Source organism: Physeter macrocephalus, chromosome 6 (assembly GCF_002837175.3).
Source record: "Physeter macrocephalus isolate SW-GA chromosome 6, ASM283717v5, whole genome shotgun sequence".
Classification (NCBI taxonomy): domain Eukaryota; kingdom Metazoa; phylum Chordata; class Mammalia; order Artiodactyla; family Physeteridae; genus Physeter; species Physeter macrocephalus.
In genome coordinates, this window is record NC_041219.1 from 85050017 (window position 1) to 85065768 (window position 15752).

At 51.7% G+C, this 15752-nt stretch overlaps 2 protein-coding genes across 8 annotated transcripts in view; both read left to right on the top strand.

Annotated features, from left to right (window-relative positions):
* The window catches only part of MYO1A (myosin IA), a 26649-nt gene extending 15539 nt beyond the window's left edge, over positions 1-11110 (top strand). For 4 of the 6 annotated variants that reach the window (XM_028491224.1, XM_055085577.1, XM_055085576.1 and 1 more), the window contains 6 exons: positions 3364-3498; positions 4123-4229; positions 4617-4749; positions 4864-5016; positions 5195-5322; positions 5598-5954. In XM_028491224.1, the coding sequence (XP_028347025.1) occupies positions 3364-3498; positions 4123-4229; positions 4617-4749; positions 4864-5016; positions 5195-5322; positions 5598-5724 (783 nt within the window). In that variant the 3' untranslated portion in view covers positions 5725-5954. Of the gene's footprint in view, positions 1-3363; positions 3499-4122; positions 4230-4616; positions 4750-4863; positions 5017-5194; positions 5323-5597; positions 5955-11051 lie in introns of those variants that run through there. The other 2 variants (XM_055085575.1, XM_055085579.1) reach the window with 2 other exon arrangements.
* TAC3 (tachykinin precursor 3) lies at positions 11052-15606 on the top strand. 2 transcript variants are annotated; one of them, XM_028491223.2, is made up of 6 exons: positions 11052-11143; positions 11710-11828; positions 14254-14362; positions 14555-14584; positions 15076-15129; positions 15532-15606. In XM_028491223.2, the coding sequence occupies exons 2-6, from the start codon at positions 11715-11717 to the stop codon at positions 15603-15605; spliced, it is 381 nt and encodes a 126-aa protein (XP_028347024.1). In that variant the 5' UTR covers positions 11052-11143; positions 11710-11714; the 3' UTR covers position 15606. The 2 variants fall into 2 exon arrangements, with proteins under 2 accessions (XP_028347024.1, XP_054941555.1); XM_055085580.1 differs by lacking the exon at positions 15532-15606 and having other exon boundaries at positions 11074-11143; positions 15076-15521.
* Positions 15607-15752: the final 146 nt, after the last annotated feature.

The following is a 15752-nucleotide window of genomic DNA, read 5'->3' on the forward strand; positions in this document are numbered from 1 at the left end:
CCTCTTCCTCCACCTCCCTGAGTCTTCACTGTGTCCTCCTCCCCCTCCCCAGGGAAGCTCCGTTGTCCTAGGCCTCTTCCATTGCCAGGGCTCTCCTCAGGCAGGCTCCAGGGTGTCTGCCTTACCAGAGTACGTGCTCTCTTGCTGCACACCTGAGACCTGTAATCTGATTTTGCTCTTATCTCCTGAATGACCTCTAGTCTACCTTCTCTTTCACCTGTATATCATCAGGCATCTGCTGAATGTCACCACAGGAGCTGTTGCCTTTAGACCAGTATTTCAATAAATCAAACCCACTGTGGAAGTCTGCGTATAGGGACCACAGGGCATTGATTGCCCCAGTGTTTCTGACTAGTCCATATTTTGCCATTGCCTTGCCTATAACTCACTTACTATGTGCTGAGCCCTTTACGTGCATTAACTCTAATGCTTTCAACAACCCTCTGAGGTAGGCCCTTATATTTCCCTCATTTTATTTTATAATTAATTAATTAATTGGATTTTTTTTTTTTTGGCCACTTTGGGTCTTTGTCGCTGCGCATGGGCTTTTCTCTAGTTGTGGCGAGCAGGGGCTACTCTTCGTTGCGGTGCGCTGGCTCCTCATTGCGGTGGCTTCTCTTGTTGCAGAGCACAGGCTCCAGGCTTGTGGGATTCAATAACTGTGGCAAGGGGGCTCAGTAGTTGTCGTGCACGGGCTTATTTGCTCCGCAGCATGTGGGATCTTCCCGGACCAGGGATCGAACCCGTGTCGCCTGCATTGGCAGGTGGATTCTTAACCACTGCACCACTAGGGAAGTCCCGACCTTTTTTTTTTAAAAAGCACAAAACCCTATATACTAAAATTGTACACATCAAGTATTGGTCCAATCTTTTATCAATCTATTTACAATTAAACAGCACCATGGTTTTCTTACCTAGGTTAGTTAAACGTGCCCAGAAAATTGTTATTCAAAGTATATGTTTTTTTAAAATAAACTCTTTCTCTCATTTTATTGGTAAAAACTAAGGCCCAGAGAGGTTGAATAACTTGTAGGAGTTCCATAGCTGGTATGTGGTAGAGCTGGGATACAAGCTATTTGACTCTAGTTTTAACCACCACCTATGACTGTTCTCCTCTCCTTCCTGCCTCACCACTCCCAACACACTCACAGAGGCCTGGGCAACCCAGGTATCCATGGCTCTGGGTAGACCTGCGGGCAGGAGGGCTGCATAGGGAAAAGCAGAACTTTCTAGATCTGAAAAAACAAAAAAGAAAAACCTCAGAATCTCCACATCAATTGGAACATGGGGGATTATGGGACATGCTAAGGAATGTTTGTTGAATTAAATCAAACCAGGCCAAAGACTGGGGACTCCAGGGTGATTAGACCAAGCCCACTAGATCTTTGTAGTGGAAGATACAAAGAGCTTGGATAGTTCCTGGAGAGTTACAGCAATATACTATGTGTTCTGCCTTTTTCTATTTTAGTTTTTTAACCTAATATCTCAGTAAAAAGTTTTCACAAAAATTCCAAAAATTTGGAAGTGTTCAAGGTCAAGTCATTTTCTATACCTTCAGTAATTCTATCCCATAAATAAACAGGGTGCTAGGTGCTCCCTGAGATACAAAGACTTAAAGAGTCCTTGTTCTAGATTGGGGGAGACTAAACAGTCAAATGCCACGGGTGAAACTTGATTGGATCCTGGATCAGGAAAAATAAAAAAAAAGTCAAAGAGTACATTTTTAAAGTTTATAAAGGACATTAGAAGAGATTTGCATATACATTACTGTTGGGTGAGTGTGTCCAATTAATGTTAATTTTCTTAGGTATGGTGATAGAATTATGATTGTGTAGGAAAATACCCTGGTTCTTGGGCAATGCGTGCTTAAGCTTTAGAGGAAAATGTCATGCTAACTGTAACCTACTTTAGGATGCTATAGTAGCCAAGATTTGTACATATGCGTGTATTTATATACTGACACGCATTTGTATTTATGTGTGCGTGTGTTAGAGCACAAAGGTAGGGTACGATGTTAACATTATCAGCTGGTGAATTTAGGTGAGAAGTATATGTTATTCAGATGTTCATTGCAATGTTGTTTCAACTGTCACTCAAATTAAAAAATTTTCAAAATAAAATAAGCTTGTATTACATTTTAAAAAGTAAAACCTTAAGTCAGATTATGTCACTCTTCCCCTAAGACCCTCTAAAGGTGTTCCATTTCACTCCACGTAAAGCCAAATGTCCTTACCACAGCCTACAAGCCCCTTCATGATCTCTCCTTGGCTAACCTACTCTCTGATCTTTTCTTCTCTTGCTCAATTTAGGCCAGTCACACTGGCTTTCCTTCTTGTCTGGAATATGCTACCACTCATTCCTGTCTCAGTTCTGCTTTTTTTTGCATCATAGCATATATAATTATTGGAAGCTACAGTCTATGTTTATTTGCTTGTGGGCTGTCTCCTTCTCCACCCACAGTAGAATGTAAAGTCAGTGAGAAGAGACTTTGTTTACTCTGTTCACTGCTGTGTCCCCATACCTAGAACAATGCCAGGCACAGAACAGATGCTCAGTGATGTTGAATGGCAAAAAAACTCAGGACCTAGCATCCTGACTCCCAGAGACTCACCCTGTAGAAGAGGGAGATTTCCATGCAAATCACGGTAGTACAAAAACAAATGTATAGACAAAGTGCTATGGGGCTTCAAAGAAAGGAGAGACACCACTGGCCCAGGGAATCTGTGAGAGCTTTGAGCTGCATCTCAAAGGATAGGTAGAATCTGGGTTGGCAGAGTTGAGCTGAGAGCAGCATGAGCTAAGGCACAGAGTGATAATGAAGGGGCTGGGCAGAGGGCAAGTCGGGAGTCCAGTCCGGTTGGTGTGCCAGGATAAGATAATGCAGGGGATCCTGTGATATGAGGTTGGACTCTAAGTAGAGGACTTTGAATGCCAGGTTGAGGTGTTGGGCTTGACTGAGCAGAGAGGAGGGAAGATTTGGTACCTGTCCAATAGCTAACACAGACAGTGGGGCAGCCATCTGTAGGCAATTATGAGCCTCGAGAATAGGAAGCTACAGAAGCAAAATATTAAGGCCAGTTTTCATATTGCTCCTCCCACCTCACTACCCTGGGTAGAAGGTGTCTGCTTGGAACGACTCCTTCTCTCCCCTCCATCTCTCGTTCACGCTCTTACTGCCCAACCTCAAGTCTACATTCACACTGAAAGAGATCAGGAGGGGACTCCCTTCCATCTCCTCAGCTCCACTTGTTGCTTCACCCTGTGGGTGCCCTTCTCCCTTAAAGTGGTGGGATCTGGGTGCCAGTTTGCCTGTCAGGCGGTCTTCTCATCATCCTACTCCCAACCCGCCTGCTCCCAACCCAGGCACGGAAATTCCTACTGGGGCTGAAGAATGATTTGCCGTCTACCAATGTCTTGGACAGAAGGTGGCCAGCCGCCCCTTACAAGTACTTCAACACAGCTAACCATGAGCTTCAGAAGCTCTTCTACCAATGGAAGGTGAGCGGGGCCTGGGCAGCCTCTCCTGGTGCTCAGGCAACTCCTCTCTCATTTGTCTTTTTTTTTTTTTTCTCCTCCTCCTGATTTTCCTCTTCTGCCTCCCTCTTCCACTTAATTTTTTGTGTGTGTGGTAATACATAAAATTTACCATTTTAACCATTTTTAAGTAAACAGTTCAGTGGCATTAAGCACATTCGCATTGTTGTGCAACCATCACCGCCATCTGTCTCCATACTACTTTTCATCATCCCAAACTGAAACTCTGTACACATTAAGCAATAACTCCCCATTCTTCTGTCCCTCAGCCCCCAGAAAGTATGATCTACTTTCTGTTTCTATGAATTTAACTGTTCTAGGTACGTCATATAAGTGAACTCATGCCACATTTGTCCTTTTGTCTGGCTTATTTCACTTAGCACAGAGTTGTTCTACTCAAGAAATACTTTTGAGCACCCGTCTGGGAGTAGGCCTTGTGCTGTGCCGTGGGCACACAGCCCTCCTGGGGCTTGTATTTGACTGTTTCCATCCCCCTCCCCCAGCATCCCTCAGTCCCCCTTCCCCTCCCCAGTGCTCCTCCAGCCCCTGCCCTCTCTGAAGTGTCCTCCTTCCCCTCCCCTGTCACAGTGCAAGAAATTCCGGGATCAGCTGTCCCCGAAGCAGGTAGAGGTCCTAAGGGAGAAGCTCTGTGCCAGCGAACTGTTCAAGGGCAAGAAGTCTTCATACCCCCAGAGGTGAGTGCCTCCCAGACCCTGTGCAGTTTCATCAATAGCAAAGAGAAGATTCCCCAGGTGGACCAGAGCTGTGGTTCTCAAACTTTAGTGTGCCTCAGAATCACCTGGCAGGCTGGATAACAGCCAGGTTGCTGCATGCCCTCCTCAGAGTTTCTGATTTAGGAGGTCTGGGGTGGGGCCAAAGAATTTGCCTTTCTAACAAGGTCCTAGGGGATGCTGATGTCGGTCCTGGACCGTGCTCTGAGAACTGCTGAGACACAGGGTACGGCGGAGGGTGGGGGATGGAGCACGGGAGGACCAAGATGGGAACTCGGGGGGAGGTACAAGGACCTTGGAGGTCGGAGGTAAGGACCTTATCTCCACTGCGTACCTCCTGTGTGTCCTCAGTGTCCCTATTCCATTCCACGGTGACTACATTGGGCTGCAAGGAAACCCCAAGCTACAGAAGCTGAAGGGCAGGGAGGAAGGGCCTGTTCTGGTGGCTGAGACTGTGATGAAGGTCAACCGTGGCAATGGCAAGGTGAAGGCCCATATCCTGAACTCCTCCCCCAGCCTGATCCAGAGCCTCGGCTGGTAGCTGGAAGGGTGGGGATGCATCGCAACCCTTCCTCACCCTTTCCTGTTCTGTCCCTAGACTTCTTCTCGAATTCTCCTTCTGACCAAGGGGCATGTGATTATCTCAGACACCAAGAATTCCCAGGCCAAGACTGTCATCGCACTAAACGGTGTGGTCGGGGTGTCAGTCACCAGCTTCAAGGATGGGCTTTTTAGCTTGCATCTGAGTGAGGTATCAGAGCTGGGTGGGGGCAGGGCCTCAGACTGGAGAAGGTGGTGGGCATCCCAGGGCTGGGGCGAGCTGGAGGCCATGGAGAGCACACCTCTCGCTCTGGGCCTTTGATATCTCCCAGGCTGCTCCTGAGGAGAAAAAAATGAATCCCTTCCCTGCTGTTTCTGTCCTTCCTAAGATATCATCAGTGGGCTCCAAGGGGGACTTCCTGCTGGTCAGCGAGCATGTGATTGAACTGCTGACCAAAATGTACCAGGCTGTGCTGGATGCCACGCAGAGGCAGCTTCCAGTCACCGTGACTGAGGAGTAAGGCCATGAGCTGGGGGTGAGGGATGGCTTGGGGCAGATGACCAAGCTGGCGGTCATTGTGACCGGGAAAATTTGTCCTGTCAGAAAGTGAAGCGTACTATGTCAGGTCAGGGCCACCCAAGTTCTCTGCGGCCTTGAGTCTTCTGACATAGGGGGCTGGTGGGGGGATGTACTTGCCTCAAGAAGGGGAGGGGAAGCCACCGTGAAAATACAGGAGTAGGGGTGAAGGGATGAAGGCACTAGCTTTGTCTTTCTGTCTGTTCCCCCTCCAGGTTCTCAGTGAGGTTCAAGGAGAGCAGCTTGGCTGTCAAGGTCATCCAGGGCCCTGGGGGTGGTGGGAATGGCAAGCTGAGCTGCAAGAAGAAGGGGAGTCGTTGCCTGGAGGTGACTGTACAGTGAGGAGGTGCAGCAGTTTCTTCTTCCTGGACCAGCACCAGCCCTACTCCCACCCACCCACCTTCGTGGGAGGCTCCCGTGCCTGAACCCTCTGATGGGGGGTGGGGCTCAGAGAGTGCAGAACCCTTGAAGAGGACCTTGCTTCTCCCAATCCTTTCCAATCCTCTCTCCAAACTTAGCTTCCTCCCGCCCTCAGCCTCTTGGCCCACTAATAAAACAAGAGGCTTTGCAAACGTTTGGTCATGTGGGTGGGTCCCTGTTCACCCATCTTTTCACTGGCTTGTACTTAGATCCTCTGCCCCCCTCCTTTTCCTCTCCTCAGGCTCCTTGGAGCCAGCTAATGCAGATAATAAGAATGAAAAAGAAGGGAAATTGTCTCCGGGCTCCTTGACCGGCTGAGCTCTGGCGGGGTTTGGAGAGACTGGGGTGGGGGTGGGGCAGTCGGGGATGGGGCTCAGGTCGCAGGTGGCCAATGAGCTGATTCATTAAGTGTGTCCCTGGAGGGAAGAAGTGAGGATCCCTGTCTTGGCAGAAACTGGGATCCTTTGGAGATTTAGCCCGGAAAGAGGCCCAAGGCTGGAGGGCTCATGCGAGCTGAGGTGAGCTGGGGAATGCAGGGTCCCCGGCTCCATAGCCCCCTCCACCCCAAGCTCAGCACTGGGCTTTGTCACACCTGCCCCCTGGCACCCCTTTCCTTTCCATACACCAGAGATGCCAGGCTGCTGCCAACAGTTATCTTACTAATCACTGCCCCACAGCTGGGGCCTGCAGCTGGTGGCACTTGACAGGAGGACACGCGCCCCCACCCGGACTCTCCCATCCCTATGACTGACCTCTTCCCTCCCGTCTTCATTTATTTTCCATGTGTTATCGTCATTATTTCTTTCTTGGTTTCCAACTGTCTCACACCATCTCGTTGTCCCCGTTGCTGTGGGCTCTGACTAATGTTAACACGTAAGAGTTTGTATAATGCTTTAAATATCACCCTCCCCCACTTCCTTCATGGCTGTTTCCTCATAGATTCTGTCTTGTCTAAGCCTCTCCCACTCTGCTCTCTACCTTTGGGGAACAAGCAGCTCCTGTGTTTGAAGTAAAAGGTAGACTGCGCTCTGTGCGAGCATACAAATAAATGGCTGCCTTTTGTTTCTGTCTGGACAGCTCTGCCTCCTTTTGTACCTTTCTACCTTCCCTGCCTCTTCCCTGTCTCTGCTGAGCTCACTGTGCCTTGAGGCTGGGGTCTCCCTCCACCTCAGCTTCCACTAACAGGCAGCTCACTCCCCAGGTAATTATGCTGGCGGGAGACCTGATTAGCTCATCCTCTTGGCTGCAGATTAATCTAGCCCTCACAGCACAAGCCAGCCCCGTGTTCTGGCACACCCTTCTCTGAGCTGAGATGGGGCCCAGGGAGGCAGCTCTTCCCAGTGGGTGAGGGGTTAGAGCTGTCGTGGGGAGCCGTGTCCAGAGTTGGGGCTCTGGCCGCCCTTCCGCCACCCCCAACAGTTCCCCCGTCCTTTACTTCTGAGAACCAGGCGGAGAGGGGGGTGGTGACCAGAGCCTGACTGCCCCCGCTCTCCGCCTCATCTCCTGCTCCCAGGGCCCAAATTGTCGTCACTTTCCCAGTGAAGTGTCTGGTCATTTTCAGAAGCAATTTCAGGAGAATATGCAGCTGCTGCTCCCTATCCTGCTTTTCCTTTCCCAGGGCTGAAGGCACTGTCAGCCCTCTGGGCTGGGAATGGTAGGAGGGGGGAGGGCTGGGGCCCCTGCTCTCTTTCCTGTCCTCCCCCCGTCAGTCATGTGGATAGATGCTAGGCTGAGGGAGGTTGCAGGGCCGGGGGTCCTCTCTTCTTTACTCTCCCATCTCTCCCTCACTCCTCCTCTTTCCTGTCTCTGCTTCTCTTCTCTTCTGGAGCTCAGGAGTGTGTGTTTTTGTCCCCTGAAGCCTATAGGGGTTCAGTTTCCCCACCTGTGTTATAGGGCTTGAATTGGCTCCATCATGATGGGAGAAGCTGAAGTTCTGCTGCCCACCCCTGCTCACAGCCAGTCCAGCTCTCTCGAAGTCTAGGCTGTTTGAGCCTCTGAGGGGCACAAGCCATCCTGGAGTCCCCTAACCCCCAAGAGGGGCCATTCGAGCATCTCACAGCACAAACCAGCTCTAGCTCAGCCCTCTTGGCTCAGCCCATTTCTTCCCCAGGCTCTGAGGGACTCTTCTTGTGCTGTGGGTTGTCTCCCGGCTGTGTCCTGGCCACAGGACTCGGCATCCTTCCATTCCTCACTGGTATCTCCACCCAGTGTCACGTATGGCCCAACCCCCTCCCTCAGCAGCCTGCAGCACCCCTCCAGGATGTCGAAGGGGTCCACATGTTGCGCCCAAGCTGTGCATGTGGTGGACATACGCAGGCCAGGTCGCGCGCACAGGCACGTGCCCCACCTTGACCCCTGGGAATGGCCGACTAAAGCATCTCAGCTCAGTGTTTTACTGCCTTCACCCCCAACCTGCACCAGCAATAAAGAGGGGGGGCTCCAGAGGGAGGATCTGCTAGGGATCCTGCTCCGCTAGGCCAGCGACAGTTAGTGTCTGAGGTGTGGCTCAAAGAGTAAGTGTTCAAAGGAAAAACACCTAGGTTCTCTGTAGCTGCAGCACCTGCTTTACATGCCATTTGCATATGATTCGTGGGCAAAGTGAAGCGCAGCCTGCCCTAGCCCTCCGAAGCCTCCCTCCTTCATCACCTCTGACTTAGCATCAGCTCTTTCAAGTCTTTGCTAATCCCAGAGATCAAGGGGTGATCAATTCTCCCTGCCATTCCCTTGCTCCCCCCATCCTTGGCTCCTGCCATCCTCTGTGAGATGCCTGATCATCAAAGGACATTATTCATGACGGACCTTTGCTGAAGCCTTGCTTCCCTAGTCCCAGGGCTTGGGGGCAGGGATGGATGGGTTGATGGGGGAGGGAGGCTGATGTAGAGATGGGACCCAGGAGGCTTTTGTTCTTAGTCCTCAGTCTAACACATTCTTCCTACTGCACCCCCAATTTCCTCCAGCCTGCCCAGCTTGGACCTCCTTTTCCAGATTGGTGAGGGAGGAGAAGAGGAGGAGGTGGGAGATGGCCAGGTCCAATTAGGAATAGCATCTGAGCTTCTCAAAGGAATGAACCAGTCATTCCATTAACATGTAAACAGCCTTCCACTTCTACCCTTTATTCCACTAAAGGCTCCCAACCCTGAGTCCTGGGCCATGGTTGCCCCACAGAGCCCTGTAATTAGCTGGGTAATGGGAAGCCTTTAATGAGGCCCCTTTGGCCTCTCACATAATTAAGGGGCCTTGAGACCTAGCTGCTTCCCTCACTCGGGGACGAACATGGGGCCCTGTGAAGCCGGAATGACTTCTCAGTATGGCCCAAACCCCAGGGTGGGTAGGGTGGGGAGACAAACATTTCAGGCCCTAGCAGTGCTTGAGAGGCTCTGTGGAGGATCCACATTGTGGGCCGCAATGCAAGAAGCTGGACTCAGACTTCCTCTTTTGTTTTATAAATAAATTTTTATTGAGCACCTATTATATGCCAAGCACTACAGAGCTAGGAATCCAACAGTAAAGCGACGAAAGTCCTTGCCCTTATAATGCTGATATTCTGGTGGGATGTGGGTAGACAGACTATAAGTAAAATTATAGTATGTTTGATGTATGAAGAAAAGAAATGAAGGGATATGGAGAATGGAGTGGTAGTAATTTTAAATAGGGTGATTGGGGAAGGTGCTGGTGAGCAGAAGTCTTTGTAGTAAATATGCAACAGAGCTATGATTCTCTTCCCAATCCCAAGATGTAGAAGAGTACAAGGTCCCAAATCTCCAGGTCTTTTGGAGAGGTAGACCCCCAACTCCCTCTGGGAGACTTAACTGTTCCCTTACTGGTCAAAGTACAGACCAGTGCAGTAAGATGAAGGGGAGGTTTGGAGTGAGAAAAACCTGAATTTGAGGCTCCAACAGCAGTATGTCCTAGAGTATGTGCCTGAATTTTTTGAGCCTCAGTTCTCTCATCTGAAAACAGGAATATTTCCTACTCACACGGTGGAGGTGATGAAAATCAGTTGGATTGCTCTCTGCCAAAGCGTCTTGCAAATGTTCAAATTCTGCACCCATTATAAACGCTAAGAGTGATGATTGCTCTGGAGCCGGCTTTCACTTTCCCTGCCCTCATCTCCTACAGCAGTATGTTTTTCTCTCTGGGTCTTTTCTCTCTGGACCTGGGTCAGATGCGGACTCTGCCTCTCCCCTGGGATTCTCTTACCTTGGGTGTGAAGTGAGCAGAATAAGGCCCCTCGACCGTGGGGTGAGAACTAGAGGCTTGAAAGTTCAGGGGAGAAGATGCCTGAGCTGTAGGGAGACAGATTAGAGTGGGAAAAAAATGCAACTGTGAGGAGAAAAAGAAGCAATTAAGAGATCAGTGCTGGAGTGGGGGTGAGGGTAGGGGAACAGCTCAGCCGTGGTGCTCTGTCCCTCCTTTCAGAGATCACAGCAGGAAGGATAGAAGTCAGAACCCTGGAAGGATGCAACTACGTCAGGCTGATTCAGGGGTCAAGCGTGGGGTGGGAGGCCATGGGGAGAGGCTCTGGCGCTGGGGAGGTGGAGCGGGGCAGACCCTGGAGTTTTCTGCATTCACTAGTGGGGAGAAGTACCAACCCTACTGGCCTGAGGACCAACGCGATGGGTCAGCTCCAGCTGGGAGGAGGACAGAGGGAGAACTGAGGACTGGAGGGTGTGCCAGACTCACCTCTCAATCGTCAGGGACCTGAGCCTGCTCATCCTGGTGGTGGAAGGGCCAGAGCAGCACCTGGCGGAAATTGTTTTGGCCAGGCATTTGAGGCTGGAAGTTTAAAGGGCAAAGCTGGTGGGTGGACAAGGAGGAGAAAGAGCCCAGGGACCGCACCTATTGAGTTGGCTCCGGCATGGAAATTTTGTGACAAACCATACGCAACATCATCCCTTAGCATGCACAGCTCAGGGGCTATTGGACTGTGGGCTGCTGGATAACCCCTGCTCACTGCTGGGTTTGTGCTGTGTGTGTGTGAGTGTGTGCGTGTGTGCGCGTGTGCGTGTTGTGCGTGTGTGTGCGTGCGTGTGTGTGCGTGTGTGTGTGTGTGTGTGTGTGTGGCTGCAGCCTATATCCCTCTTCCCCCCACCAGCCTCCCCCTCCCCTCCAGCCACCCTGGGATTGGTGATTCTCAGCCCCTCCCCCGGCTCCCCCAGACCCTCCCAGAGCCTTTATCTGGGAGCTGGGCCGGAGCTCCTGCCACATTCCCCAAGCCCCTCCACTCCCTGTTTCTCTCTTCACGGCAGCACCAGCAGCGTGTGTGGGGAGCGGACAGTGCTCCCGGCCAGCTTCCTGATCCTGCCAGACCATCTGCCCCAGGCTCAGAGCTGCTCCACAGGTAGGCACAAGCGGCAGAATGTTGGATGGACAGGAGCTGGCACCAAAGGACAGGGGCAGAGTCAGGAGGAAATAAAGGTGGCAGCCTCTGATCGGGGAGCAGGATACTGGGAAGGTGAACAGAAGGAGTCAGTGGGGGTTGATGTAGTATTTGGAGCCTGTGGGTACAGACTGATTCTTCCTATATTAGAAAGTTTTTGCCTAAGTCTTGGGGTGCCTAGGGCTGGAAAATAGCATCCAGGATCCCTCCTCAAGCCGACTAAGGAAATAGACCCATGCACGTCCTATAAATCTATTATCTTCCCTGGGAGGCTAGAGTCCCCCACATTATTGCGCCATTGCTCATTGCCAGGTGCATATCCTGGGGAAATATGTGATGGGGGAGCAGGGAAACTGAGCGCCTCCCAGCTCAGAGACTCTCCCACACTAAGGCTTGGGCGGGAGAGTTGGGGGCTGGGGAAGCAGGGTCAAGCCAGGCTGCTAGTCATGACTGTCTCCCATGTTTGCGCCTGTGTTGTGTCCTCCTCCTCCTCGCCTTCCCTCTGTCCTGTCCCTCTGCACTCCTAGGCATCATGAGGAGTGCCCTGCTGTTTGCAGTTATCCTAGCCCTCAGCTTGGCTCGGAGTTTTGGGGCGGTCTGTGAGGAGTCACAGGAACAGGTGGTGCCTGGTGGGAGCCACAGCAAGGTAAGGCACCCCCTCTGTCTCACCCAGCCTGGCAGAGTACTGGGCAGCATCATAAGGCCGCACTCTGCCTGTCCGACCGTGGTAGGGAGGAAGGTGGGACGGGCGGGTTGGGAGTTACCCGTCAGAGGGTTGGACAGCCCAGCCTCTCCAGTGGCCTCATGTTCTCTCAGTATGTCTGTCAGTATCTCTGTCCCTCTGCATGTCTTTGACACCTTGTACATAAAATGTGTGGCACTAATATGTTGTTTGGTTGGTTGATTGTCTGGTGACCTGGTGATCGGATGGTACTGCGAGGGGTAGGATAGCATGGTCTCAGGTTCCCTATGGTCCAGCCCAGGTTCTGTCCCTTTGCAGGGGGGGCAGATCCTCCCCACTTCCTGGATGGTATGAAACACAGTCAGAACTTCTCTCCCCAATAGTCATTTGTGTGCTCTTTTACCTATCAGCTATATGTATTATTTTTTTTCAAAATTCACATAAATTCCCTTATCCCCTGCTCATCCACCCCCAATAACCTCAGGTGCTCCTAACATCCCAACCCTTTCTTCCCTCCTCTCCCATGTCTCCCTCTAGCCTCTGCTTGGTCAGGATAGGAAAAAAACCTATCCAAAACAGGTCGGGCCCCAATTTCCCGAGTTCATCTAAGAAAAAGAGTAGGAGTTGTCAGGGTAGGGGTACTGGGGGAGAGCAGGGAGGAGGTCTTCTCAAGGTTTTGAAAAGACAGCAGTTACATTAGTACGAATGCTTTTAAGATGATTACAGGTGGAACTTACTACAAATTCAGTGTGTGAAGTCTAACTGCCTCTCCAGCTCAGATCTGTTTAGCATCTCATTACAGAAGGTGCGCAGAGTATTTGAACAATTTGGGGAAGTGGCTGCGTGGGAAGATGTGGGCTGGGCAAAGAGAGAGATCACCAGCCTTCCTCCAGCTGGTGAGGTGTCCCAAGGCATGATAGGTTGGCATCCTTGCAGCAGTTGCACCAGTTCCAAAAGACGAGAACCAGTTCAAAAAACACACAGCGAGTGCCAGATATGGACTGGACACTGTGTTTGGAGCCCAAAGTTCCAGCTGGAAACAGTCAGAATATCTGGGTCTATTCCTCTGAGACAAACTTGCTTTGAGACCTTGCCCCTCTTGGTCAATAAAATAGAGATTGCCATCCTGCCCCTTCTCCCTGCAGGTCCGAGAGGATGAGGGAGATTGGGACGAAACGGGAGTAGCATGTATGTGCGCCTGGACAGCCAGGTTGGCACGTGTGTGGGTGCATCCTGGGTAAATGCCCATCTGCGTGTGCTCAGCCGCCCAAGGACCCCTAGGCTCTGGAGAGAGAGGCACCGCTGAGATTCAAGGTGAAAATCTCCAAACATGATCAATTGTCATTATCTCTCTGCAGCGGCAATAAACTGGGTGTGTGATGTGTGCCCACCAACCATCCTGCTGTGCCCAAGTTGCTAAAAAAGAAACCACCAAGATGAGAAAGAACCCCTGTTTGGCAGCAGGTCTAGAATGGGGTTCATCTGTGGAGGGGAAGAAGAGGCTTCATTCTGAGCATGCTGCCTTCGTGAAATTCTAAATCCAGGGGAGAGAGGGGAGAGGGAGAGCAAACCAGAGGCAGAAACCTGATGGAGAAGAAAAGAGAGGGCGAGGTGGTGGGAAACGCAGGGAGAGGAACATCCACGGACACAGTGCAGAGTGGGGGCAGTTTCAGGATTGCTAGTGGCCCTGGCTGCCTACCCCCACCTGTCCCCAGGACCGAGTCCTGTCTGTGACTCAATCGTGGAGCACAGACCAGAGGACACTAGCTCTGTCTGATGAGCCTTTCTTGGGAGTGCGGGAATTCCTGGCTCATTCACTTAGTGGGGCAACCACATCGTTGGTCAAACCGGTTCCGGGTGTGCCAGGGAGAAAAGAACCAATGGCCCTTCTCACTGGGAGGTGGCAGGAGCTGGGAGGGGGCCCCAAGGGTCAGTCCCCTTTGAGCGTGGGATATAGCATGACCAACTGTCCCAGCTTTCCTGGGACTGTCCCAGCTTGAACACTGAAAGCCCCACATACCTGGGCAAACCGGGACAGTTGGTCGGCCTACAGGGATGGCCAGTGTGTTCCTTTTACATGTGCTTCCCAAACCTTGCTGCGTCTATGAATCACCTGGGGGCCTGGTTAAGATGCAGATTCTGTCTCAGTAGGCCTGGCGTAGGACCAAGGTTATGCATTTTTAACAAGCTCCCAGCGGCGATGCTGCTGGTCCATGGACCACACTTTGAGAGCCTACTTCTCTTCTAGTGTAAACCAGAGGAAATCCTGAAAGAAATGGGATGTTAAGTTCAGCTGTGATGAGCTCAAGAAGAGGCCATTTCTTGTGGGGAAAGAGTGAGTGGATTGGGTGTGAGCCTCCTCCTCAGCCCTCTTTGTTTCTCTCCCCAGAAGGACTCGAATCTCTACCAGCTGCCCCCGTCGTTGCTCCGGAGACTCTATGACAGCCGCTCAGTCTCCCTGGATGGATTGCTCAAAGTGCTGAGCAAGGCTAGCGTGGGTAGGAAGCAGCCCCGGGCAGAGGGGCGTGTGGGGCAGGATTCTGAAGATTAAATAGGCCTGGGAGACCCCTTCGAGTGGGAAGGAGACTGGAGATGGCTTAGTGAATTATTGAGGGCTGTGATCTGAACCCCTTCTAATCATCACTTTGCAGATTCCTTTCCCCAGTTACATGCCTGTTCTTGCTTCACAGGTCCTAAGGAGTCGTCACTTCCCCAGAAACGTGAGTAGCCTCTTCTCCCTCCCGATCTCTGCTGACCACTTGCCTAGAGCTCCATGGGCACAGGGCCCAGTGACTATTCCGGCTGGCCCGGCTCAGCTGGCGCAAACAACATGCCAGCTGCAACTGCTCGGCCAGCCTTTCCTGAATGTGAGAGGCCGCTGAGAGCCAGAGGAAGCAGGTGTGCGGGGCGCGGTGGAGTCTTCCTCCACTGGTAGGTTAGTGGGAACCAAGAGGATCTCTTGGTGGCTGTGAAGATTCTAACCCAGGCACCTGCTGGGTGGGAGAATTTTAGAGTTCTCGAAATGCGGGGGAGGGAGAGGTAGACAGAGAGGGTGGGCTTAGGGGACAGCCTGCTAACTGCGGGGAGTAAGCTGTGGTGAGACACTGAAACAGAGACCAGAAACCCAACCTCAGAAGTCTTGACACATGTCTGGGGAAATGTATCGGCCCCTCACTATCACTGCTGAAAATGTTGGGCCCTGTTTCTGCAGGTGACATGCATGACTTCTTTGTGGGTCTCATGGGCAAGAGGAACATCCAGGCAGGTAGGAACATGTGGAGGTCGGTGGAAGGGCTAGGGTGCTGGCAAAGATGTAGCAGAAGTCAGCTGCTTCGTATTTGTCACCAGAGGGAAAGACAGGACTTTTCTTAGCTACAGTGAGGGTTCCTCCGCCCCTTCTACCCAATCGGCTTGGGTCCACAGTCCAGCCCTCCCCGGGAGCACAGGACGGAGACCTTTATAAGATAGTCCTGCTGCAGCTGGGAGGGGGTCACGCAAGCTCTGCTTCTCCCCCGCCCCCCGCCCCCATCTCCCAAACAGAGCATCCCTCTACTTCCCAACTCTGTCTTCCAAAGCTGTCCTTCATAGCCAGCCCTTTGCTATTGGGTCAGGGTGAAGGTCATATGCAGAAAAATCCCTCCTAACTACACTGTTTACTTCACCCCAGACACTCCTATTGATATGAACCAAGAGAACGTCCCCAGCTTTGGCACCTCCAAGTATCCCTCCAATGTGGAATGAGGTAAGGACTTAGGGAGAGGAGAGGGGACTGTGTGTGTGTATGGGGGTGGGGGGGGGTTGCCAGAGGAGCATTGGAGCATTTCCTCTGATGCTATGTGTATTAATGCTCATAATTAATGGCCTAAATACACTACCAGTGCCTGACAC

What these genes read in the sequence shown, in the direction of transcription:
- TAC3 (XM_055085580.1), top strand. Translation starts at nt 11,715, where the DNA reads ATGAGGAGTGCCCTGCTGTTTGCAGTTATCCTAGCCCTCAGCTTGGCT. An exon ending in GCTGAGCAAGGCTAGCGTGG is followed by an intron (nt 14,363 to 14,554) that starts GTAGGAAGCAGC and finishes CTTGCTTCACAG; the next exon opens with GTCCTAAGGAGTCGTCACTT. An exon ending in GTCGTCACTTCCCCAGAAAC is followed by an intron (nt 14,585 to 15,075) that starts GTGAGTAGCCTC and finishes CTGTTTCTGCAG; the next exon opens with GTGACATGCATGACTTCTTT.